We start from the raw sequence: 26,459 nt of genomic DNA, 5'->3' as shown, positions 1-26,459 counted from the left end.
TTCTTTCTAGCCTTCTCTTTTATATATTTATCTATCTTTCTCAGTAACTCTCCGCTTAAACCCCACTATTCGGTCATATTACTGTATATCACAACAGTAGGCACTGTAAGCTTAGTTAGGTTGCTCTATTTCTTTTTTATCTCTCCGTCGTTCAATATCTCAATCTTTAGACTTTACCTTGCAATCTTTCGATCTTTATGGATTTATCTTTATATCCTTTTTCGCTCTTTCAAGCACATCCAGGGGGGGGCTAGCTTTACAAAATGACGGTAGACGACCCTTTAGATAATGAAAAAAAAGAATTTTAACCGTAAACTTTGCATGGTTTTGTCCGAGCAAAATAAAAGATTTAATTTTTAGAATATTTCGCCTCTTGTAAAGATAAAATGACACAACAAAAAATAAATATCCCTCTCTTCACAAAAATCCCAATTTCACGTTTACGTGATTTTTACATTTTTATCCTTTCACTATTTTCAGATTAGAATATTTAGACCTGAACCGAATACAACGATGAGAGGAAACGGATCAGGGTGGGACATATTTCCGACTTCGGGGTCGAACCCGGAGTGGAACGTATCCTCAACCCTGGAGAGAACCCCGGAGAACGAGTTCCAGGACGACTTGGAGCTTAACCTGAGCAGTTTAGAGTGGAATAGGCAGAGATATAAATATTGTCCAGACGGGGTAACTAATCTTATGCAATTATCCCAGAAGTTATGAGTACTTATATAAATGAGAAATCTCTCTAAATTCTCCTCGAGTATTATGCAAGTTGTATTATTGCAATGTTTTAATAGTTCAGTAATCTTTTATTGAGTCGAAACAAAAAGAATTTAAGAAATTTTATTATAATTTCTAATGTTAAAAATTAAAGAGAAAGTAGTTAAATTTTCTTTGTTTTATTTTCAGTATCATAAAGATAGGGGAGAGGGTTTCCCATGTTTGAATTTTGTAAGAAAATAGCCTTATCTGTCCCTTTTTAGTAACATCACAATTTGTAAATATTTTTATGATCTGTGGATCTAGTACTTCAAACTGCTCTACACCGGAGATGTATGATGATCTGTTTAAGTATTCTGGAACAGTGTTCCAATCCTTTGTGTTCCTTATAGGAATTCTAGGAATTATATAACCTTTTTTGGGTGATAGGGATATTATCAACAATAGTGTTCCAATCCTTCGTGTTCCTTATCAGGATTCTTGGTTATGTTTCGGCTTTTATGGGGGGGGTTATAGTTCTCCAATTTTTTTTGTGTTCCTTATAGAAACGGTTTTATGGGGGGGGGACAGCAGGGGGGTCAAGCAGAGGGGGAATTTGTTATTTTCTGGGATAGTGTTCCAATCTTTTCTGTTCCATATAGAGTTAGGTTTTACATCTTTGGTATGGGGTGGGTTCCTTATTCTTTCACAGAACTGTGAACAATTCCTTTAAGTTTTTACATTTTGTTATGTCTAGTAAAACAATGTCTTGATATACAGGGAACATGATTGTCATTATCACGGTGATGAACACGAAGTCCCTGCACAACACAACCAACAGCTACTTGGTCTCCTTGGCCCTGGCGGACCTGATCACCTTGCTCTCCTCCTGCCCCCAGGAGATCATATCCTACCACATGCTGGGGGACAAGTAAGTTCTTGACTATTGTCTGTTTTTGCTCCCTTCCCCACTCTAAAGGTTTTAAAGTAGCTTAAAGTACCTCTAGGGGTGAAAAGTGCATTAAAAATAAACAAAAGAGAATTCTTATGTTCTCTTGTGCATTATATCCATTAATGAATCTAAATAGAATATTAAGAATGATATAAGTGAAAACACTGACATAAATAAGGGCAAAGTTTGGCGTAATAACATCAACGTCAACATATTTATTTTACTATTTTTTTTGTACAGTCATAACCAGAAAACTGTGGACTAGGAAGACGACATTAAGGCATCTCTGAAGAATATTTGAAGTTGTTTAAAGCATATAGCTTTACTTGAAAGTTATTAAATTACTTATTAAGTAAAATGGGTCTATTTACAGTGCACAATTGCTGTGACGTGCGTCATGTTCAATGTGCTATTAAAAGTCCTTGAGTTTAAAAGTCGACTTCCTATTCCAGAGTTTTCTGGTTATCACTGTAAAATGAACCTTTGTTAGTGTTAACCACCGTCTATTAAGTTCTCAGGAGAAAAAGTTTTAAGATAAAATCCTAGTTTTTTGATTTTTGTAAAGAAATTGGGACTTATTCATAGTTTATTCTTTCTGTGACTTAGAGTGTAACATAGAGTCGTAAATATGCTATGTACGTATCTACATATAAATTTGGCTTGTCTTTCTGGCTGTTTGCTTGTTTGTTTGTATCCGATAAACGTCAAAACGGCTGAACCGATCGGGCCCAACTTTTTTGTGGGCCATCACGTGACCACAGGGAAGGTTTATGAATGATAAAAATTAAAAAAAGATGTGTTTTAAAGGTTTCTAATTTTGTAAAAAAAAATTTAAATTCTTGAAAATCTGCGAATTTTTTTTTAAAAATCCGCAAAATTTTTTTCTACTTTGTTTTAAAATGTAAACAAAAAGAACATGTTCACAATTTAAATAGAAGATGGGCGCGAAGCGCCCTAAAAGCCTAGTAATGTACATACTACATAGACTTGTGAATATGTACAATGTATATACAAGCATAGTGTGCTAAAGACGAATTCTAGTCCTCTAGCGTCCTTAAATAAAAAGTTTTTAAATATGGATAGATTGTTATTAGTTTTTATTGTATGAATGGAGAGTTATGAGAGTTAATCATGAATCCCAGATTAGAATATCCAACTAATGTTTAAGTTTATTACAAGAAATCTTATTATAATTTTATGATTACATGAAAATTAAAGAGAATTTTGATTAACAATTCCGTTTTAGACTGATTCAAATTGTTTATTTTGCTTTTCTTTTTACTTTAACTTAATCCCGGTTGGTTGTTAATTTTTCCAAGGCCTTAAATTAAATCTTGAGAAGACATTTTTACTTCCTTAGAAAGCAATTAGTGAATTGGTTAAAAATCATTGTGGGATTTTTGAAAAGTTTTTCAAAAAATAACAATGTCGGCAAAACTTTTAACGATCTTTTATCTGAAAGCAAAAGATAAAAAATAACTTTCTCTTGATTAATTTTCTTTCTATTACACTCCAAACACTGTGTTCATGGATGAAAATGTTTTACAAACTTTTTAGAAAATAGGTTTTGAGGACAATCTCGCCATTCTTCTAGGAACATTTTTATGTTAAAGTGATTAAATGTTGTTTTTTAAGTCGCCATTTTTTCTTCGTCATTGTAAAATACAGAATTTAGTGGATTTCTAAAATATTTGAAAATCGACATTTTTCCGGACACAATTTTTCCATTTCTACCAGCCAGTCATATTAGTTTGGTTCAGCCGTTTTGACGTTCATCGGATAAGTGCTGAAAAGTGCTGTTAAGAGGTATAGTACCAATAAATGGGGGGGGNAACATTTTTCTCTTAACTGTCGTTTTAACCTTCAAAATTAGATATAATATTCGAAAATCTCCTTTTCTAAGATTAAGAAAAAAATTTAAATTATAATTTTTAAAAAGTTTTATTCGACAGAATAGAATAAATTGCACATTTTCAATGATATAATTGAAAAATTTTATAAATAAAAGACGAAAAAAGAAAAAGGGACCGACTACATATCGATTACATTTTGAAGACTAAAACGGAATTTTAGAGTAAAATGTTTCAACGACGACCTCCCCATTTATGGATATGACGAACACACCATACACATTGTAGTAAAATAAAACGACGTTTAGTGGGTAAAAACGCAACTAATATCTTCGAAAATTGGACCAAGCACATTTTCGAATATTAAGTCTAATTTTGAAGGCATTTTAGAGAAAAATGTATCATCCACCATGGTACAATGCCCCATTGTTGGGCATTGTACCTGAAATGCACACTTTTCAGAACATTTGAACAATATTTAGCAGGCTAAAAAGCCTTAAAAACACTTTTTTCAGGTACACCCTGTATATATATATATATATATATATGTATATATATGTATGATAAAAAATCCAATATTTGTCTGTGAAAAAAGAAACTGACCACTCACTTCAAACTCTAATTTTCACAATCCCATTTCTTTACAATTTGATGTCTTATATCCTTTAAACCTTGAGTTATGTCAGATTAAAAAGTCAAAGATTGAAATATGAAAGGTTTACACCATCAGGTTTAAAAAATAATGGGTTAAGAAATAGATTTTTTCTTTCGATTTCATGTTTGCGTTTATAATACGTAGGTTATCGTTCAATATATCTGACTGATTATTGTTAAAAATCTTCAATTCTAGAGCTAGTATTTATTTAAATGATTTTTCTTTTCTATTCTATCTTTATTTGATTTAAACTTATTCTTCCCGCCTCTTATGTTTGAGCAAAACTAGTGTACTTAATAAATACATTTTAGGGGAATTGCAGCCAAATACCTAATTTGATCCAATCGAAGGAATTATTTCAGAAATAAGTAAAGTATCGCAAAGAACTTTTGTCTTATATTTATTGTACAAGTTATACGCTAAATTAACACACAATGTATTGTTTAGATAGGATAGAATCAACAAGCAACCACCATTCAGAAACATTTCTTAGTGTAAAATATTCACATTGCGATGCATAAATCTATTAATATTACTTAAGTATTCGTTTAACTAAAAACAGTTAAAAAACGCTCTCATCATGTTTCTATTTTGAAAACCTTACACATTTTTGAAAATCGACTTACTATATCCGATCGAAAGGAAGTTATGTCAATTTGAAGTTCAAAACTCTGGCTTGTTTAGTTCATTTTGTTCTTTCATGTCAATTGATTAGTTAAAGAGACTGTGAGCGTAATTTCAAGTGATCCTCCATCCAAAGGTGGTATAACGGATGAGAACGGTACCCTTACAAGCTTTTTATGATTAGGTATGAATGATACATCATGTTTATAACTTTAAAAACTGATTATTTTCATTTGTGGTTTCTCTACAAAAGTACGCTACGCTAATTCACTGCAGGAAAAAAACAAATACGAATACAGAAAACATTTCAAACTAGAAAACGAAAATATCTTCCACAATAATTTGCAGATAAAGGTTTCAAGGATACCGTTGTGACTTGGACATCTTTGCATGGAGATTCACCTGAAATTACGCGCACAGTCCCTTTAATGAGTCAAAAGATGTAAATCCTGAAAAATATAAAGAAAATCTAAAGAAAATCTAAAGAAAATCTAAAGGCCGGTTTTACAACCTTACAACTAGAAGTTTAGACTGTTCACAGAGCATGCAGCGCCAACAATGGAGCATATTTTAATCAAACAAAAAATATGCTGTTTTTAGCAAGAGATACCATTGACATTAATTTACTGGATTACACACAAAGGATGCAAAATTCAGACTACCCGGCATTTACTCAGCCTGTATTCTAAAATTAATGGTTTCCTCTAGTTTTGAAAATGTAGCTGTCGTTGTCAATTCATTAAGTACACCTGGACTACACTAAGAAAAAAAGATTAAATTCAACCTTCAGATCGACAGAAATATAGAGTTTCAGGTGGTCAGTAAAGTATCATTCTGTGCAAGCTTGTTTTTTACTTTTCACAAATTGTGATCATCAATTTTCAATCAAGCTAAGATTGCAAACATCAAACTGTCAAAACTCATAACCTTCTAATATTTATTGCTACAATGGTAATAATCTATAGAAAATGACAAATATCTTTTAAAAATGCCCAAAAATAAGCCATAATTACGGCTTTTGTTATAGAGTTTTTTAGACAATTTTAAGTCTTCGAATATATGAGCGAATATGGGTAACATATAAAGCATTTGTGGGTTTAGACCATGAGGGCTAAGACGTAGAAGCTCTTGAGGTCGGGCGGATCTTACTACTTGGTGATAAGTTTTCACAACTGTGTAGATTTCCCCAGACTAATCTGTATATCAATATAGATATATTTTATCATTTATGAAATTGTACAAATAAAGCAAATTTAGGAAATGATTTTGCATATTTTTCTGGTTGTTTTGCAAAATTTTATATTTTTCAATTTGCTATTGACGAATCTAATATTTTACTTTATAATAACACTTTACTGGGGCCATAGAAAAGACAACAAATATTTTCTTAACATTTATTTTTCTATTATCAGAAAGTTATTTTGTTTTATAACCCAGAAAAGGTAGTGGGGGGGGGAGTCATTTATTTTATGCATTTTCATTCTGAACCAATCCATGCACAAGCAGCTCTGAATTGCATGGGAATAGTATGTTGTTAAAGTGTACATTATACATACTATAATTTTTCTAATAATTTTAGCATTTTTTAAACGTAGAAATCAACTTAAAATAAACAAATATGCAGTACGCTCTCGATATAGTTTATGGTCTGTAAAATTAGTAAAGGATTAGCGTACATCATCACTCTATACACTATAACCTCATTATTGTGAAAGGAAAACACCTAAATCTTGAAAAGACGACATCTAGCGCCCTATTTGTAATTGTTAATTAATCTAATGTACCGTCGAAAATCGGGCAATGCAATCTTTGCATGGAAAGTCACTTGAAATTACGCTTACAGTCCTTTTAACATTGTTTGATACTCCAGTTGCTCTCATTACCATCCCTTGAAATAAAACTTTTCTCTTCTATAAAGCGGGGCGTTGGGACTGGGAGCTCCCACAGAGCCCTCCTGGGATACGCCTATGACGGGGGGGGGGGGACGGCTTTGGTTGTTTTCAGGGAAAGGGTTAAATAAGTTAATAAAATAGTTTTGTGTACACTGTACAATGTACACACTACACCATACAATAAACAGAAATAAAGATATCTTGATTAATGTTATTATATGTAGTTCAAGGCTTTTATACATTCTAGTAGAAGTATTTTCTGATTATATATACATTTATAAAACATATTTTACCAGTTGCTCCAGTATATTCTAGTAGTTGCTCCAGTATATTCTAGTAGTTGCTCCAGTATATTCTAGTAGTTGCTCCATTATATTTTAGTAGTTGCTCCAGTATATTCTAGTAGTTGCTCCAGTATATTCAAGTAGTTGCTCCAGTATATTCTAGTAGTTGCTCCAGTATATTCTAGTAGTTGCTCCAGTATATTCTAGTAGTTGATCCATTATATTCTAGTAGTTGCTCTATTATATTCTAGTAGTTGCTCCAGTATATTCTAGTAGTTGTTCCAGTAAATTCTAGTAGTTGCTCCAGTATTTTTTAGTAGTTGCTCTAGTATATTCTAGTAGTTGCTCCAGTATATTCTAATAGTTGCTCCAGTATATTCTAGTAGTTGCTCCAGTATATTCTAGTAGTTGCTCCAATATATTCTACTAGATGCTCTCTTATATATAATCTACCATGATGTGCAATTCTAATTCATTATCTGTATTAATAATATTATTATCTTAACTATTTGTATGTTGACCCAGCCGGGCTAGCCCGGTCAGTTCATTTTTACCTGTTTATAAATAAAGTAGTTGAATATCATTTGTTGATTAGAACGGACGTATACAGAGCCTTGAGTGTTGGCTAGAGATAGAGAGCCTTAAGATTTGGCTAGAGATTTAGTTAAATATGATCTCATTAGACTTTGAGTAAAGTAATCGTTAGAGTATTAGCATCTAGATTTGTTACATATATTCTACTAGCTGCTCCATTATATTCTACTAGTCACTCCAGTATATTCCACTCGTTGCTCCAGTATAAATTATACTAGATACTCCAGTATATTCTAATATTTACTCAATTATATTCTACTATTTGCTCCAGTATGTTCTACTAGTTGCTCCAGTATATTTTACTAGTTACTTCATTATATTCAACTAGTTGCTGCCTTATATTTTAATAGTTGATCCATTATTTTCTACTAGCTGTTCCCTGTTAATCTACTAGTTACTCCATTTTATTATACTAGTTGCTCCATTATATTCTGCTTGTTGCTCTAGTATATTCTACTAGTTACTCCATTATATTCTACTAGTTGCTCCAGTTTATTTTACTAGTTACTCCATTATATTCTACTAGTTGCTCCAGTTTATTTTACTAGTTTCTCTAGTATATTCCACTAATTGCTCCAGTTTAAAAATATATGTGTTTAGATGGATCTGGGGACCTGTAGGTTGCTCCAGTATAATATACCTCCAGTATCTGGGAATAAATGTGTCCGCACTTTCACTAACAGCGTTTACAGTGGAGAGATATATTGCCATCTGTCATCCAATGAAAGCTCAGGTGTAGTGTCATCCAATGAAAGCTCAGGTGTAGTGTCATCCAATGAAAGCTCAGGTGTAGTGTCATCCAATGAAAGTTCAGGTGTAGTGTCATCCAATGAAAGCTCAGGTGTAGTGTCATCCAATGAAAGCTCAGGTGTAGTGTCATCCAATGAAAGCTCAGGTATAGTGTCATCCAATGAAAGCTCAGGTGTAGTGTCATCCAATGAAAGCTCAGGTGTAGTGTCATCCAATGAAAGCTCTAGTGTCATCCAATGAAAGCTCAGGTATAGTGTCATCCAATGAAAGCTCAGGTGTAGTGTCATCCAATGAAAGCACAGGTGTAGTGTCATCCAATGAAAGCTCAGGAATATTGTCATCCAATGAAAGCTCAGGTATAGTGTCATCCAATTAAAGCTCAGGTATAGTGTCATCCAATGAAAGCTCAGGTGTAGTGTCATCCAATGAAAGCTCAGGAATATTGTCCACCCCAAAGAAAAGTCATATATATTGTCATCCAATAAAAGCTCAGGTATATTGTCATTCAATAAAAGCTCAGGTATATTGTCATCCTTTGAAACCTCAGGTATAATGTTATCCAAAGAAAACGCGTGTATATTGTCATCCATGAAAACTCAGGTTTATTGTCATCCATTATATATGTCTATCTGTTATCTAATGAAAGTTTAAGTATATTGTTATCTATCCACGAAAAAAAAGCTTATGAATTTCGCCAAATATTATCCATTGATAATATTTATATTTTTCCTGGGACAATGATTTGATTGAAAATGGCAGGATAAGAAGAATTATACCTTTTTGTCAAGATGGGACCTCTTCAATCTATTATCTTATTCACTCATAGAACTCTATTCATTTCCTGCGGGGTTCGTTAATTGCAAAATATTTAAGAAAAAGTTTAAGGTAAATTATAGATGTGAAAAGTTCTGATATGGTCTTGACTATCCTTCAAAGTAAACAAAATTTATAATTAAACAATGTGTTTCTTTGGTCTTATTATAATGACAACGGAAATACAGAGGCTTCAAGAAATGATGAAATCAAGTTCTGAGACGATTATACAAAGTTTATTCAGTTATACTATTTGCATTCTAAAGTACTTCCAATTAAAAAATTGATTTTTTCATTGGCAGCAATTAGTAGTAGTAGAAAATATCAACAAAAGTCTATTTTTAGGGCAGAAGTTGGTTTAGATTTTCATCAATTAGTTTAGAGATGTTTAAATTATTAAATTTGAAAGACTATTTGGCTCAAGGACTTCATTTGTAGAGAATTACAAGGATCTTATTCTGAGAATCAAAATGAGAATTTTAGAGGGAATATGAGCTTAGAGTTATAACAGAAAGTGAACAGAGTGAATTTAGAGAAAAGTTAACTGAGAGAATTGAGAAAGTTAAAGTTAACTGAGAGAATTTAGAGAATAGCAGTAATGAGAGAGAATTTAGATAATACAAATTAACAGAGAAAATTTAGAGAATAGAAGTTAACAGAAAGAATTTAGATAATACAAATTAACAGAGAGAATTTAGATAATACAAATTAACAGAGAGAATTTAGATAGTACAAATTAACACAGAGAATTTAGAGAATAGAAGTTAACAGAAAGAATATAGAGAATAGAATACACAAAGAGAAAAAAGATAATAGAAGTTAAAGAGAGTATTTAGATTATACAATTTAACACAGAGAATTTTGAGAATAGAAATAAACAGAGATAGTTTAGAAAGTAAAAATTAGCAGATAGAATTTCGAGAAGAAAAGTTAAAAAATAGAACTTTTAGAATAAAAGTTAACCGAAAGAATTTAGAGAATACAAGCTAACGGAGAGAATTTAGAGAATACAAGTTAACAGAAAGAATTTAGAAAATACAAGCTAACAGAGAGAATTTAGAGAATAGAGAATTGATGTATATATAATTGAGAAAGTTTAGAGATTGTTCGGTAACTATGAGAAAAAAAGTAAATAGCCAGGAAATAAAATATACAAAGAGTAATTATTCAAGATCAGAAAAATCATTGGGCTATCATTATGTAAGAATAGAAAATCAATTGAACAAAAGACAGCAAATACAAAAATTGATGATTAATTAAAACTCTAATTGAATATTCAGTAGAAAGGGATTTTTAAGAAATAAAAATTTCCCCCGATATAAAAATTAAAATTTTGCAAATCTGAAAACCGAAAAACAATTTTATTTTTCGGGTAAATTGTTTAGTGAGTCTGTCTTAACCGATCTCACGGCCAATGTTTTTACAAGTACGCCTTCCTGTGAGCTCTTCATGCCTTGAAATATATCTTCAGTTTTGTTAGTTTTGTTAAGTTAATAACTAAGATATTCTTTCTATAATATCTTAATCCTTTAAGGAGTTTTAACAGAAGAGGACAAGTTAGATTTTCTATAATCTTCGGGACAAATCCACATTCTGGTGCTAAAATATAACAAAACTAAAGTTAGAAACAAACACTTTGAATCAATGAAATCCTCATAAGTAGGGCTACAATAGTGTAATTGGGATGGTCAGGTAAACCAGAGGACTAAGGTCTAGTGACACTTCAAAATCAGTTCGGTCTTATTATCAGTGAACAAAATCAGTTAAGTACTGTACAACAGTGTGCTATACAGTACAATGTAGTATGAAGTAAATGCTCTTTATACATGAATATGTTGCAGTAAAATATTTTATTTAACATGCACCTTATAGAGTCATAAATATAAGCCATTGCATAATATGCAGGATTTAGTTTTTATTCTTCCTTGTTTTTGTTTGTTTGTCCCAGTGTCGTATAGTATAATTAAGAATGAAATATCAGGCATGATGTTTTTTTTTCTTCTAAAATTCAGAATTACTGAATTCCATAGATTAAGTATTTATTTGCTTTTTAAATAGTACATACATGGTATATTAATATTTATATTTTAAACTTGTTTAATTCTAATCGTTTTTCCCCCGAAATTTAAAAAAGAAGTGAAAATGGTTAATTTAAAATTGGTTAACCAAACACTAAAGACTAAACACGTGCAGCCGTAGTACATTTGAATTTCCGAGCCGGGTCAACCATTCCGTTCCCAGTTTGTACTGTATTGCCCGTACATTGGGTAAATAAGGCACTCAATAGGACCAGCCGGAGCAACAAGGTATCGGTCAGACATTAGGTTGAAATTACTTTTACTAAAGGGTCAGAGGTACGTGTAAAGAGCATTAATTTAATCTGTATAAGAAGCAACTCTTTTGATTTACAAAGAAAAGAAATTGAGCTTTTGTCACAAACAAAACTTTGCAAACTGATAATGTAAACCTTTCCTGTTTAAAACTTAGATTATTTGATCTATCAGAATTCATAGTTTGAAAGATCAAACTATGAGATCGGGTTGCAAGGATATAGGGATTAAAAAATCACCAGAAAAGATCCCATATCTCATTTTTTTCTCAAGTCCTTGACTAAATATTACACGATTTTCATCACTGCATTAGCTTTTGAAGTTTTAAATATTGGAATAAAGTACATTGTTTGTCCTGAGATTATGTAAAACAAAGTTATTTTATAATAATCTCAAAGCCTTCCAGGATCCAGCATCAGCCAAGAGTTTTTCTTTTAAAAACTGACCCTCTCTCTCCTCACTGAAAACTTTTCAAAGTACCTGACCGACTTGTATGCAGCTAGAGTTGTACTGTACCACTGTACTGACTTTACATGGCAAAACGAGAGGGTACATTGAATCATTAATGACCGACTGTGAACCCGCAACAGCAATATATACAATACACAGAAATACAATATAAGGAAAAACGTGACAGTACTAGGGAGAATTATGTGCCCTCCACACTATTAACTCCAGTTCATTTCATGAACCGGGCCGATCTTTAACTAGCTAGCGCAAACTGTATTAAACAAAACGGGACGGGACGCCAAATGAATAACACCCCCCCCCCCTAGTTGCGCCCCTGACAATTTAGTTAACAAGCTTTTTTTTTAAATCCATTAAACCGCCATGACAAGTGAACCATTAGGCCCAAATGTCCCCACGGAGCGTTATGAGTCAGTCTGAGGATAAAAATGAAAATCCACCAATAAAATCAGGAAATCTGAGAAATCAAATATAATGTACGAAAAAAAAGCATTTACAGAAATCTAACTTTTTAGAAAAAAGGAACAGAGAATCACCCTGTAGGTCTAGTAGTTCAATTGTTTAAACATTAAAAACCATACTGAAAGATGAAAATCGGAAAATTTCATAAAAAGCTTAAATGTTTATCACAAATATCTAAATTTAAAATGATATGGCTGAATAGTATTGGAATAGCTTTGATGCAGTTCTCAATAAAGAGATTTTAAATTAAAGAATTTGTTTCTAAATTTCTTCTGAACAGCTGCATCTTTTAAACTTAAAAGAAGTCTTTAATTCTTCATTTAAAGCTACATCTAGGTTAGAGTGCTTTGCTGTGAACTTTTATTTGCAACCATTGAGTATAGGGCAATAATACGTTCAATGCTTTATTACCTCACATCTTAAACTGCAACCAGTAACTACAACAGCTACATGGTACTGCAGTTATACCTTCTAAACTGCAACCAACTTCTACAACAGCTACATGTTACTGCANTCTCATCACTCAAACTGCTATTGGGTACTGCAGATATACCTTCTAAACTGCAATCAGATACTACAGCTGCTATTGGGTACTGTAGATATACCTTCTAAACTGCAACCAAATATTATAACAGCTCCTATTGGGTGCTGCAGATTTACTCGAGTGCATTTCAAAGAGAAAATAGAAACTTTTAGATTAATCTTGGATTATATAAACAATATTTAAATCTTTTGAATTTTATGCTTACACGGACGATGATTTTTAAATATTCTTAGTTTTTAAATTCATCATATAAAAGACCCATGGTGGGGAGGGGATGAAATCCGCTGGAAAATATTAGGATGTCCCTGAGTGCTCTGGAGAACTGTTATAATCTCAAGAACCCCTGGTATTTTTGAAAGTCACTCTTTACATTATTTTAATAATTGATTTGTTTAGTACATCTGTACCCCGTCACGAGCCAAGCGAATAATTATGTACTGCTGGATGTTTGCTATAGTGTACTGCTTCCCCTGGATCTTCCTTGTACATGTAGAGGACAGTTGTATTCAAGGCTTTGGAAAGGTAGGAAACAAAAGTACAGCTGGTGTCATAAAATAAAAAATTTAGAATCAGTTTCTCCTTTTCTTTTATTTTTGATATTTTTAATATTATGAAAACAGACGAAAAGCCATTTTCTGATTGTTTAGAAGTTAAAACAAATAAAAGAAAAAGTTACTTCTATTTTTTGTCGTCAAAGGGATCCTGTCGAATAGAGTTATTTATATTGACCCCCCCCCCCCCAATTAAAGAGTTACGTCTGATTAACAACAATACACTTAAGTACAATTTTATCAAAGCAATGAGGAAGGTATTTTGTTATTTTTAAACGTGTTAATTCTTTAATTTTATTTCTTATCTCTGTCGTATAAATCCGGGCAATTAAATCTTACTTCGGAACCACAATTTAAAATCTTCCATTTTTAGAGGAAAAACAAGAATATCTTCGTTAATTTTTGCCCAAATTGGAATAATTTTAAATCAATTTTTTTCTTTATATTTTTTTCCATTGCAAATTGTATTTTTCCTATCTCCCATAGATAATACGTTTTTAATAAGATTTATTTAAAGCAAAAGTTATTTTTAGTCCTAAGTGAGATTTCATGGTTTTCCTAGTATTATGGTATATTCACGATACCCGGACCGTCTACCTTCAAACCTTGGCGGCAACTGAGTCAAACTGAACTAAGGACTGCTTTAAAAATAATACACAAGTCGGTTAACTACCGACTGTCGGTTTAAATTTGAATCATTGATTCAAAATATAAAGATTCCAGAGAATTTGAATCGGTGATTCAAGATTAGAACCGGTGCGGCGACCTCTCAATTTCATTAATTCGGTCCCTGTGCAACCATTGCTCTATATTCATAAGTTCCGAACTCAAGGCTTTATGTCTACAAGAACTGCAGAAGTTTAAGGAACTGATTGTTTCCAGACTCTAATTTTCTAAAACCCATATCTTTGCAATTTGATAGTGTAAACCTTTGTTATTTCAAACTTTAGCTTTTTGATCTATCAGAAATCCAGGATTTCAGGTTGCAAATACAGTAATAGCCAGAAAACTGTAGATTAGGAAGACGACATTAAAGCAATACCGAAGTGCATTTTATTGTGTTACTAAGCAAATATCTATATAGATGTTATTTAATCAATTAGTTAGTGAAATGGGTCTGTAGACACAGCACAATTGCTGTGTCTTCTGTTCATTGGACTATTCAAAGACATAACTTGAGTCTAAAAGTCGACTTCCTATCCCAGAGTTTTCTGGTTATAACTGTATAAAAGGGAAAAATTAGAGATCGTTGTGAGTAATCAGCTGCTTTATCCTGGCCTTTAGAAATAGCATTAATTATTGGTGTTTATTTATTAATGATCCAATAATTAAGTCAATAGTGGAGCTGTATAGGATAGTCAGACCTCTATCTTTCACATACTCTAATGAAACTTTACTCTTATCACTCACACACTTGCATAAACCTTTACAATCATCACTTACAAACTCTAATGAAACTTTACTCTCATCACTCAAACACTTTTATGAAACTTTACTCTCATCATCCAAAAAGTTTTATGAAACTTTACTCTCATCACTCACACACTGTCATGAAACTTCGCTCTCATCACTAATACACTCTAATAAAACTTTACTCTCAACACTCACACACTTGCACAAACCTTTACAATCATCACTTACACACTCTAATGAAACTTTACTCTCATATCTCACACACTTTCATGAAACTTTGCTCTCATCACTCAAACACTTTTATGAAACTTTACTCTCATCACTCCAAAAACTTTTATGAAACTCCGTCATCACTCACACACTCTCATGAAACTTTGCTCTCATCACTCACGCTCTCTTTGAAAATAATGAAGTATTGTTTTCAGACTTTCGATAGGAGAGATTAAAAATTGTTTTCCCAATTCTTCTTCTTAATTTCCCTTGTAAAGTGTTCTATTTTGTCTAAAAAATGTTAATGAGATCAGTTGCCAAGCGAGGTTATTTAATTAAAACTGCGCATTGTATGAACAATTTAAATTTAGTTTAACTAATTTGATTAGTCCACTCCACATAGAGCTTAAAGCAAATGCACTTCAGATGGGATTTTGTATTGAGGGTTTCCTATTAATCTAAAACTTTAAACATTGATAAACTACTAAACATATGAAAAGAGCTGGGAACTTTTGAATGGTGGATATCGGGATTAATGCTTGATCCATTATTTTTCTTAATATTGAGATTAAATAACGCTTGTTTGAGTTGTTCTCCTCTTATTATTAATCTCCAGATTAATTAACCGATCGGGATTCTGGATATTCCATTCAAAAGTTTTCATCTCAGAAGTCAGAACTTATGTTTCATAATCTCGGAATTATGAATTGATCTTGATGTTCTGTTAACCGGCGTCGGATTACTTTAATTCCTTTTCAATATCCAGTAGTGGTCATATCCTGCAAGTAAAACAAATTAAATTTATGGATCAAACGTTCAAGATTAACGATACACCAAACTAAAGTTCCGAATTTTATAATAATAATAATAATAATAATAATAGTAATAATGGATGGGATGATATTTCTTGAGCTCCTGTCCGTCTAAGTTCTAATGAACAAACTCATTTGATGAGCTGAGTGTAAATTTATTAGTGGGAGTCAATCAATTAACTTGTCAAAGGAACTGAGTTTTCAACACAAACTCTTATTTTCTAATCCCTATATCTTCAGAACCCTATGTTCCAAACCTTTGATATTTCAAACTTAGATTTGGTGACCTAGCAGAATTCATAGTTTGAAAGATCAAAAGTCTATGAAATCGGGTTCCAAAGGTATAAGGATAAGAAAATCAGAGTTTGTGACAAAAACTCAGTTCCTTTGTCAGAAACTAAATTTTTAAATTTGATAAAAGTTGCACCTTTTTTCTAACATTTTTGTTCAATTTTTTTTTTAATTTGATAGATTTCGAAGTGCAAGTGGAAGATGAACAGGTCCTCGGTGTACTACAAGATCTTGTTCTTCTCTGACATAATCTTGTTCTACGTGATCCCCCTGGTTCTCACCAGTATCCTCTACTCCCTCATAGCTCTTGTACTCATCCGTTCAAGGAAACATTTTCTTAATTTTTACACACAAACATCTCAGATAATACATTTCAAATCACCTAATCCGATTTGATGTGTTTCAAACAAACACTTGTGGAACTTTTGTTTTAATGCGATCATTCCAACAACAAAGGGTTTTGAAAAGAAATGTATGGATTATTGATATTTATATATATGTATGTTCACTACAAATATATTTATTATATCGGATATTATAATTTATGCAACTGTTCCAAAGTTTTACTTTCCAAAATACTAAATTGAAAATATTTAAAGTTCCTGCTGCATCAGCTGCAGCTCTCCAAGCGGAATCAATGAATTAAGAATTACAATTTGACAGATGGTTGAATTCAAGTTTTGCAAGTTTCAGATAAAAAGTTGAATCGCTTAGTGGGAATTTCAAAGTGGGAATCATTTCCGAAGAAAAATAATAACAATTTCGTGGTGAAAGTGTTTAATCTTTCTTTGTCAGTTTAAAAAAAAAATATTTTTACATTAATTTCAAGTTACACTATTTGGAATTTCTATAATTTTTACCCCTGAGATAATATTTCTCATGGCTTAATATCTTGATGTTAAAAATCCACCATTACTGAAAAATCTGTGAAATAATATAATTTGAGAAAAGCTAACAGGCGAAGAGCCCTGTAAGCCTAGTGGCCCATATTTTGTTATCTGAAAACATTTTTATCAATGCACTTACTAAACTGAAGGTTTTGCTGTTTCCATCTACTTAAACTTTATTTCTTTTTCTAGTTTTATCCATATTTTGCAGTTTTTCTGAACCAAATAAAATAGATATTTACGGGCTGGAGAGTATTTTAATATGATAGATTATATTTTTTGCTGACCTTTCCTATCCAGGTTACGAACATAATAATAAATATGATGATGATTAATCAAAATATTTCAATATTTCTTCAACATTAAAAAATTCCAAGGATTAAGTAAAAAAAAAACGTTAAGAATACTATTTTTATAATATTTGTACATTAAGCTGACCTGAGCTGGGAACTTTTGAATGGTGGATATCGGGATGAATGCTTGATCCACTCTTTTTCTTAATCTCGAGATTAAATAATGCTTGTTCTCCCCTTATTTTTAAACTCCAGATTAATTAACCGGTCGGGATTAAGGATATTCCATGCTAAAGTTTTCAGCCTGAGCTGAAAACTTTAGAATGTGATATCTTTAATCCCGATCGCTCAATCTGAGTATCCAATGTACACATCACTTTTGATTCTATTCTTAATCCTAATTTTTGGATATCCCTACTGTATAAAATTTACGTTTAATAACAATTACAGATACAATGCTATATCGATTGAACTAATATCCGATCCGATCAGTTGTTCACAAGCCGGCTTTTAGATCATTTAAGCAAATATAAATTTAATCATGTTAATATGAACTTATTAAAAAATATATTTTATCACATTTTAGGACGGTCATCATTTTAAACGTTAGTCTTAAAAAACATTAATCCAAAACTTACATTTATTTAATCGATGTTTAGTTCAATTGACATGACACAATTAACACCAGAAAAAAAAACAGTTTTTTAAAAGTTAAAAAGTAAATTTTAACATGATACGCTGATTGGTTGAATTTTATACTTCATTCTTGGATATCGAATGCGTATTAAAATAATCTCGGGTTTTGTAAAACCAGGACATCAAGCATTAATCTTGATATCCATCGTTCTAAAGTTTTCAGCTCTGAGCGGAAAACATCAGAATGGTGGAGTTTCCAGCTCTGAACCTAGACTCAACTGTACATTTTCAAAGTGAATTCTAATGTATATTCTACATTAGAGGCGGGGGCTTTGAAGATTTTCAGCTCTCTTAATTATACATCTTGCTCTTGGATCTAGATAAGCAANATAGTGGTGTACACAAGGGGAGGGGGTCTGGATTACTAAGATCAATTGTTTCCAGGTGGTTTTATTTGACTTGCATTAAAAAGTAATGAATTTTCTCTTTTATTTAATGCTAGGCTATATTTGTTTTGTTTAATAATCCCTCTATTTCTAGAAAATAAACAGCTTAAAAGTTGAATATTTTGGTTGTCAGCTTGCCAGATATAAATCAAAAAGCTAGTTAAAACTCTGTTGGAAATTTTTAAAAGTTTAAAAGACCTAAATAAATGTTAAGATAATGATTAAACTTTTTTCGACTCTGGACATATTTGCACATTTGCAAAATTATCATTAATAATATTCAACATTTTCCCACAAAAAGAAGTCAAAAAATTGATCATTATAGAAAATGATCCTAATAACGCAATTTTTACATCTAAGTCAACAATGGACAAAAAAATTTGAAAATATGTCAAATTCGGAGATCATGTCAGATTAAAAAAGGTCACGTTATAAAATTAAATCCTACATAAAAAGAATCTATAATTTCTATTATGCAACAAAATAAATTTGCCTCTCTCACACTTCTCCGTAAAATCAAATTTAGCGGAGCTACGAGGTCACAAAGTCGCACCATTAATGTCGCATACAGTCCCTCTCCTTCTGTATAGTGAAATGCTGCAAGATTGATGCGAGTCTTGTGGCATCTGTTTTTAACCCTTAAATTAGATTAACAAAATGAAAAATATTTGCAAGAGATGGAATTGGGAGAAAAAACTGTTCATTCAGAACTGATTGAATTTATTATGTCCAGGTATGAGACCAAAGTTGAAAAAATAAATCAACATATTTTCTTCCAGAATAATTTGAAAACGTGATTCACACATTTTTCTAATCTAATTTAATTTAGAAAATTTCACATTCAAATTGTTTAATGAAACGTAATGTTCAAGTGACCCATGATGTAAAGAGGGGAATCCCTGATTCACAACAGTACCCTTTAACCCTTACACTACAGTTTAGACAGTAGGAGCAGGAAACTTTGTGACTTCTTAGCTCCTCTAGTTTTGATGTTACAAACAAGTTTAAGAAAAATTCTTACTTAACTACAGCTATAAATTAGAATTTTTCTCAATAGCTCTTCAATTCCTTCAATTTAGGAGTTATGATTGAAATTTACTCTAGTTTTAGGTGTTTAGACTTTTCCATATTTATTACAGAAATGCTTGTAATTGAAAAATTTCCCGGAATAAATGTGACAGGGTTTGCGTTTAGTTCACACAGTATGCTAGCGTACACTCTAATTTTACGACTTTTTACGCAGCATTTAAGGGAGATATAAACACCGAGTTATTTCGACTAGTACTATACTATAAATATAAACGGGTTTAATAATTAAACATGTGTTCCTCATCGTTGGGTTTACATTGATTATTATAAATTACTTAATTCTTTCTTTTCTTCCTTTGTGAGCTGTAAATAACGGTTTTCTGTCAGCTTGAACCTGTTATTGCTGTTTTATCAATTTACTATATGCTCTAGTGCATATTCTGCACTATCCCAACGGTAAAAAAAATTTTATTTGTTCCATTAAAACATTAAAAGGACTATTTAAACTTTTGAAAATTTTCTTTCTTAAGCAAATGGATATTACAATCATAGATAAATGGATAATTATATGAAAAATGTATCATGTTTGCTATGGTCTGATAACAGTGTCCTGTTGGAAAGCACATTTACAGGAATTCGTAGCACATGTATACCAGTCAGCCTAAATTTGTAGCACATTATTTAAACCGCGGCTCAAATTCTTTAAATTCCATCTCTGGACTTCGGTTTTGAACGTTATCATAATATATTCAAAATCTTACTTTTTGCCACAGTTCTAATATGATATAGTTCGAAATTAGAAAAATACGAAAATGAAGAAATATTGAATAAAGGAATGGAGAAATACTGACAAGTACAAGCAAGGCCAGAGTTCAGGTAAAATTAGTCATTAAATTTTATTGTCCCGGCTGGGGTTGAGCCGGGACGATAAAGTGGGATTAGATATGAGTGAGTTTAAAATCTGGACCATATTGTTCCAGCCACTTTGTTTGGCTGTTTCCATTTAAGAGATGTATAATTAATTCATAACTGTCGATGAGAGATGAAAGTAACTGAGTTTTTTCCAAATCTAGAATTTTCTATTGCCTATAGCTTTGCTACCGGATGGTGTAAACCTTTGATATTTTAACTTGGATTATTTAATTGAAAGCTTGAAATATCTTATTGGTATACGACATCGGGTTAAAAAGATATAAGAATTAGAAAATCAGAGTTTGTGGCAAAGTCTCAATTCCTTTAATGTGTTCAACATATTGACGATTGAGTCCAATATGGCTATAAAATGACTATGTACGACTGTGAGGCGGGATATTAAGAACTTATCTTATATCTTATATCTTGAACTTGACAATATTTGATAAATTCTCGCTTCTATCTCCAAATATCCTGCTTCAATCCTGGTCTAGGTACAATAAAAACTTCAAATAAATATTTGCAAATGAAAACTTTTTCGAGAAAAACACATTTTTGAGTGATCCTTTATTGAAAGCGTTCCTACAAACGAATCATCTGTTTTCTCTGCAGTTTGAAAATGTTTAACCTTTATACTCGTGGATTTCTAAAGCATGCACGGAATCAATAAACAGTTCTGATATTATCCAAAATATTGATGAATAATAAAAAAATGTTTTTTTAAAGATGAAAATCATTACTGTTTATTTTTGGACCTCGTGTTTTCTAGAAATACGTGTTTACCATTCCTTTAAAGTTTAAAATAATATTTGAATAGGTTATAAAGATGTTAGCTGCCGTCGTCATTGTATTTGCATGCTTGTGGATACCTTACAGGTATAGTTATATACATTAATAATAATAATAAGAATAATAAAAATCATAATATTAGGTCAACCCAGATACCTTACAGGTATAGTTATATACATTAATAATAATAATAATAATAGTCATAATATTAGGTCAACCTAGATACCTTACAGGTATAGTTATATACATTAATAATAATAATAATAATAAAAATCATAATTATAGATCAACCCAGATAGCAATGATCAAGCAAAGGAATCGAGTTTTTTCTACAAACTATGATTTTATAATTCCCATACCTTTGCAATCCAATTTCATAGAAATTAGATATTTCAAACTATGAATTCACCAATAAAGGTTTAGGTTTTTTGCCCCAATCTCTATTTTCTAATCCCTATATCTTTGCAATACGATGTTGTAGTCTGTAGACCATTGATATTTCAAACTCAAATAGTCTAGTTGCAATAATATTGGGAATCAACAATTTATGCGTAAGCACTTGATACCTTTGGATCAATATTAGTTTCTATCAGTCTGACTCTGAACTCCTAATGTATACACAAACCCTTTCCTTCTCACCTCACGTAAACTCGTATTGGACCATAACATATCTGTCACAAGGTGATATACAAGATTTATTCCAAATAGGGAAATATTTAGTTCTCCCATCCCCTCTAGAGGTAAAAAATAGGAGGTATTTTAAAGAAAGTTTGCGTTTGTGGCAACAACTCAGTATTCTTTTTTTTGTAGGCGGATGCGTTTCAATAAAAAAGCATAATGTAAAGATTAATAAAGATTGATGAATTATAAACCAACATTGAATTTAAATTAAACAAACCAAACTCATGTATCCCTTGTTTGTTTTCCAGGTTGTGATAATTACAATTATATTCGAGATAAAAATGATAATTATATTGTAAAGGGTTATCTGATAATAATGATAATTTTGAATATACAAACATCTAGATAATAATGATAATTTTGAATATACAAACATCTAGATAATAATGATAATTTTGAATATACAAACATCTAGATAATAATTATAATTTTCAATATACAAACATCTAGATAATAATGATAATTTTCAATATACAAACATCTAGATAAAAATAATAATTTTCAATATGCAAACATCTAGATAATAATTATAATTTTCAATATACAAACATCTAGATAATAATGATAATTTTCAATATACAAACATCTAGATAATAATGATAATACAAACATCTAGATAATAATGATAATTTTCAATATACAAACATATGAAAAACCAATTGATAAGGATAAAAGGAAAACTGTGAAAAAAATGCAAAAGTTATTTGTTTTATATTGTACAGACTACAGAGTGTATAACAAGATATATATTCATCTAAAAAACGGGGGTTTCTTTCCTAAATAAAATATGAAATATTTGCAAAATATAATAATATAAACTAACAAACACAAAATTCAGAAAAAGCTGGTAAACAATTAAAAAAATAATAATATAAAATAAAAAATAAATAAAAAATACAAAAGAAAAATATGTATTTATTCTGTATTATAATCTTATATCAATACTTTTAGCTTTGAGACATTTTATAAAAACAAAGTTTAACAATAATAAAAATAAAAAAAGAAATATAAATAACATTTTTCCTCCAAAGTTTAGTTACGCTAAATTGTTTTGAGGAAAAAATTGAGCATTTTCCTCAAAATCATATTTGTAATCCATATTCCTTTACAACTCTTGAGATTGGAAGTTTTGTGTTTATTTATGTCTTGTTAATTTTAAACGCTTCATCTCCATATCAAATGGGGGCACTTTAACTGCAGGGTATGACCATCACGGGATATTGGAAATGAATTAAATTAATCCGCGCGAGATGGAGATCAATTCTAGATTCTGAGATTCAAATCACAATAGCTCTAACTTCATTGCAATATTTTAGTTTAAAAATCAACAATTACTAACCAAGGCTTTAGATGTGTTTGTTGTGTTTCTTCAATATGAATCCAATCCAATTGAGTTTTGTCTTTTACAATCTTTAAACTTACAGAGTTGCCTTTTTATACTTTTTCAACTGCCAAAAAAGTCTCTCTTTTGAAATCAACTTTCATCTGTCTCTTCTCAAATACTGCAATCAGAAAATTGATCAAGGGTTAGAACAAAAAATCACGTTAAAATCCATTTTATCTGATTTGCTAACCAGGGGTATACTGGTTTACAACACACTGGCTGGTATGGTCGGATACCCTATCTATATGGATCTATGGTATCTCATGTTCGCCAAGGTAGGTGTTCATGTCAGATAATATCAGTGACATGATAATATCAGAAACATGATAATATCAGAGACATGATAATATCAGAAACTGCAGATAGTGTTAAAAACATATAGTTTCAGAAACAGATAGTATCAGAAACAGATAATTTCAGAAACAGATATTATCAGAAAGAGATAGTTTCAGAAATAGATAGTTTCAGAAACAGATAGTTTCAGAAACAGATAGTTTTAGAAACAGATAGTTTTAGAATCAGATAGTTTCAGAAACAGATAGTTTCAGAAACAGATAGTGTCCGAAAAAGATAGTTTTAGAAAAAGATAGTTTTGGAAACAGATAGTTTTAGAAACAGATAGTTTCAGAAACAGATAGTTTCAGAAACAGATAGTGTCCGAAAAAGATAGTTTTAGAAAAAGATAGTTTTGGAAACAGATAGTTTTAGAAACAGATAGTTTCAGAAACAGATAGTTTCAGAAACAGATAGTTTCAGAAACAGATAGTTTCAGAAAAATATAGTTTCAGAAAAAGATAGTATCAGAAAAAGATAGTTTCAGAAACAGATAGTTTCAGAAACAGATAGTATCAGAAAGAGATTTTATCTGAAAGAGATAGTATCAGAAACAGATAGTACCATAAGGGATAATTTCAGAAAGAGAGAGTTTCAGAAACAGATAGTTTTAGAAAGAGAAAGTGTCAGAAAAAGACAGTGTCAAAAAAGTTAGGGATTTGAACTCCCCCCCCCCCTGGATCTAAGACTATGTTTATTCTGCTTTATTCTGGTTCTCACTGTATTAAACAACAGTCTAAATATAAATCCCAATAGAACTTTTCATATTTATCTAGCTGGGGCTTTTAATTTTCATCTGTTACAAAGTGTAACATCCTTAGCGACTTTTTAAAAAATACATAAAAAAGATAAAATTCATTTTATTGGTAATGACTAAGTAGTACTACAGTACTATCTGAAATGTTATCTCTGTATGATTAATAAAACTTTAAAATGTTAAATCTCCTAATTGAGAAATATTTTATATCAACATAAATTTTAAAGTTATTTATTTTTACAAAGCCACATATTTATTCACATGCTAAAAATTATTCAAAAGGGAAAAGGCCCATTCATTTGAAGTTCCCGCATGGAAATAAGATAAGATTTGTATAGACCTGTGCGTACATCAACAGTGCAGTCAACCCTATTCTCTACAACGCGATGTCAACAAAGGTATATTCTAGGAATCTTTTCGCATCATTAATTTTATTTTCCGATTATTTTAATATTCAAAGGGACAGTCGTCGAATTTTAAGGATCTTTCTTTTTAGAGAGTTGGGTTCCCTTTTCACGTTGGGACCGTTTAAACCTTCATCAGCTTATATTCTTTCAATTTTACTCTTTTTTCTGAATAAATCCACAATCACTTTTATACAGAACTTACAATTATCAATTATCAATTTTCTGATAGAAAAACAAGGATTTCTTCTTAGTTTTTATCAATATTTTTTATCTAACTATTGTATAAAATTTAAAAAATGTTTATGTTATTTCATATTGGTATATTAATTATTGATAGAAATATTAATTGAATATTCTTAGTTCCGTCGGGCATTCAAACGTATACTGTCTTGCCCTCCGGACTATACTGTTCCAGTCTCACATCATCATACTGCTCTAGCAGCCAGGTACATGTACACACATTCAACTAAACATGTACACACATTCAACTAAACTTGTACATACATTCAACTAAACATGTATTCAACTAAAAACATGTAAATACGTTCAACTAAACTTGTACATACATTCAACTAAAAACATGTAAATACGTTCAACTAAACATGAACAAACATTCAACTAATCATGTTTAAACCATTCAATAAACATGTACAAAAATTTAACTAAAAATAGACATGTACATTCATGTACATAAACATCAAATAAACTTGTTAACCATGTACAAACATACAGCTAAATATTTATAAACTATGTAAAAGTGTACGTACATTCAACTAAAGTTTTACAAACATTCAATTAAACATGTACATAATAGCTGTACAATTAGTTAAATTGCAGGGTTGAGAGGAGGAACCAGGAGAGAATAAGACAGCAGTCGTCTTTGCACACAGAACCCACAAGATACAACCACGTGCATCGTCAAAGCATGGAAACAAAGTTCTAATTTCACAAAACTTGGTTTGCATGAAAAAAAGAAAACAACTTCCTAATTCTTTTAGTCATGCACATTATTCCACAAAATAATAACATATATTCTATAAACTAGAAAAGGAAACAATAACAACTCAAAATAAATTCCTTACTTTACAAATAATAGGCTGGATTAGTTAGTATAAAAACATCTAACAATCTTGTTTGAAAACAGTTTTCAAATCATTAGGAGAAACAAAATCATTAGGAGAAAAAAAATTAATTTCATTAAAATATGTTATTGTTATAATTCTTATCAGATTACAGGCTAAAGGATGTAAGGCAAGGAAAGTCATATCAGAAGTGTACACATCTTTAGTACAGCAGTGTACTGTCTCTGGGCGCTAATGTAAACACAAGACGGATGTCGAAGCCTAACATGGGATCCATCATTCACATAAAAAATCAATGAAATATTCTGGTCATAGGAAATTATTATGTGAATTATCAATATTATCAAAATTTAATGCTTTTAACTTCCTCGGATACTTAACGAACACTGATGCATCTATTATTGTTTACAAATTCCGCCCAGAGAGAACTGGTTTCAATTTTTACACAGAGTATACGCAACTGTAATTGACTTTCCTTGCATTACATTCTTGGGTTTGTGGGGATTAAGGGAACAAAACTTTATGTATTTTTAACATTCTCCGTTGCCACAAATTTTTTTCTTCTGATTGTCACCTTATAAAAAGGGACACTAGAGATTTTTTTATAGGTCTTTGCCACAAATTCA

General features: G+C 31.1%; 1 protein-coding gene across 2 annotated transcripts; it reads left to right on the top strand.

Moving 5' to 3' along the window:
- Nucleotides 1-484: 484 nt before the first annotated feature.
- LOC111717953 (thyrotropin-releasing hormone receptor) lies at nt 485-26,061 on the top strand. Of its 2 annotated transcripts, XM_023493422.1 has the most exons (12): nt 485-659; nt 1,030-1,124; nt 1,483-1,633; nt 8,154-8,286; nt 13,317-13,442; nt 16,378-16,523; nt 20,322-20,364; nt 21,218-21,276; nt 23,448-23,529; nt 24,683-24,742; nt 25,112-25,197; nt 25,589-26,061. In XM_023493422.1, exons 1-12 carry the CDS (start codon nt 514-516, stop codon nt 25,692-25,694), a joined length of 1,233 nt encoding a protein of 410 aa, XP_023349190.1. In that variant the 5' UTR covers nt 485-513; the 3' UTR covers nt 25,695-26,061. The 2 variants fall into 2 exon arrangements, with proteins under 2 accessions (XP_023349190.1, XP_023349197.1); XM_023493429.1 differs by lacking the exon at nt 23,448-23,529 and having other exon boundaries at nt 25,589-25,680.
- The last annotated feature ends 398 nt before the right edge of the window (nt 26,062-26,459 follow it).

The sequence above is a fragment of the Eurytemora carolleeae genome, unplaced genomic scaffold (assembly GCF_000591075.1).
Source record: "Eurytemora carolleeae unplaced genomic scaffold, Eaff_2.0 scaffold181, whole genome shotgun sequence".
NCBI lineage: Eukaryota > Metazoa > Arthropoda > Copepoda > Calanoida > Temoridae > Eurytemora > Eurytemora carolleeae.
This window is presented reverse-complemented; position numbering and strand designations above follow the sequence as displayed.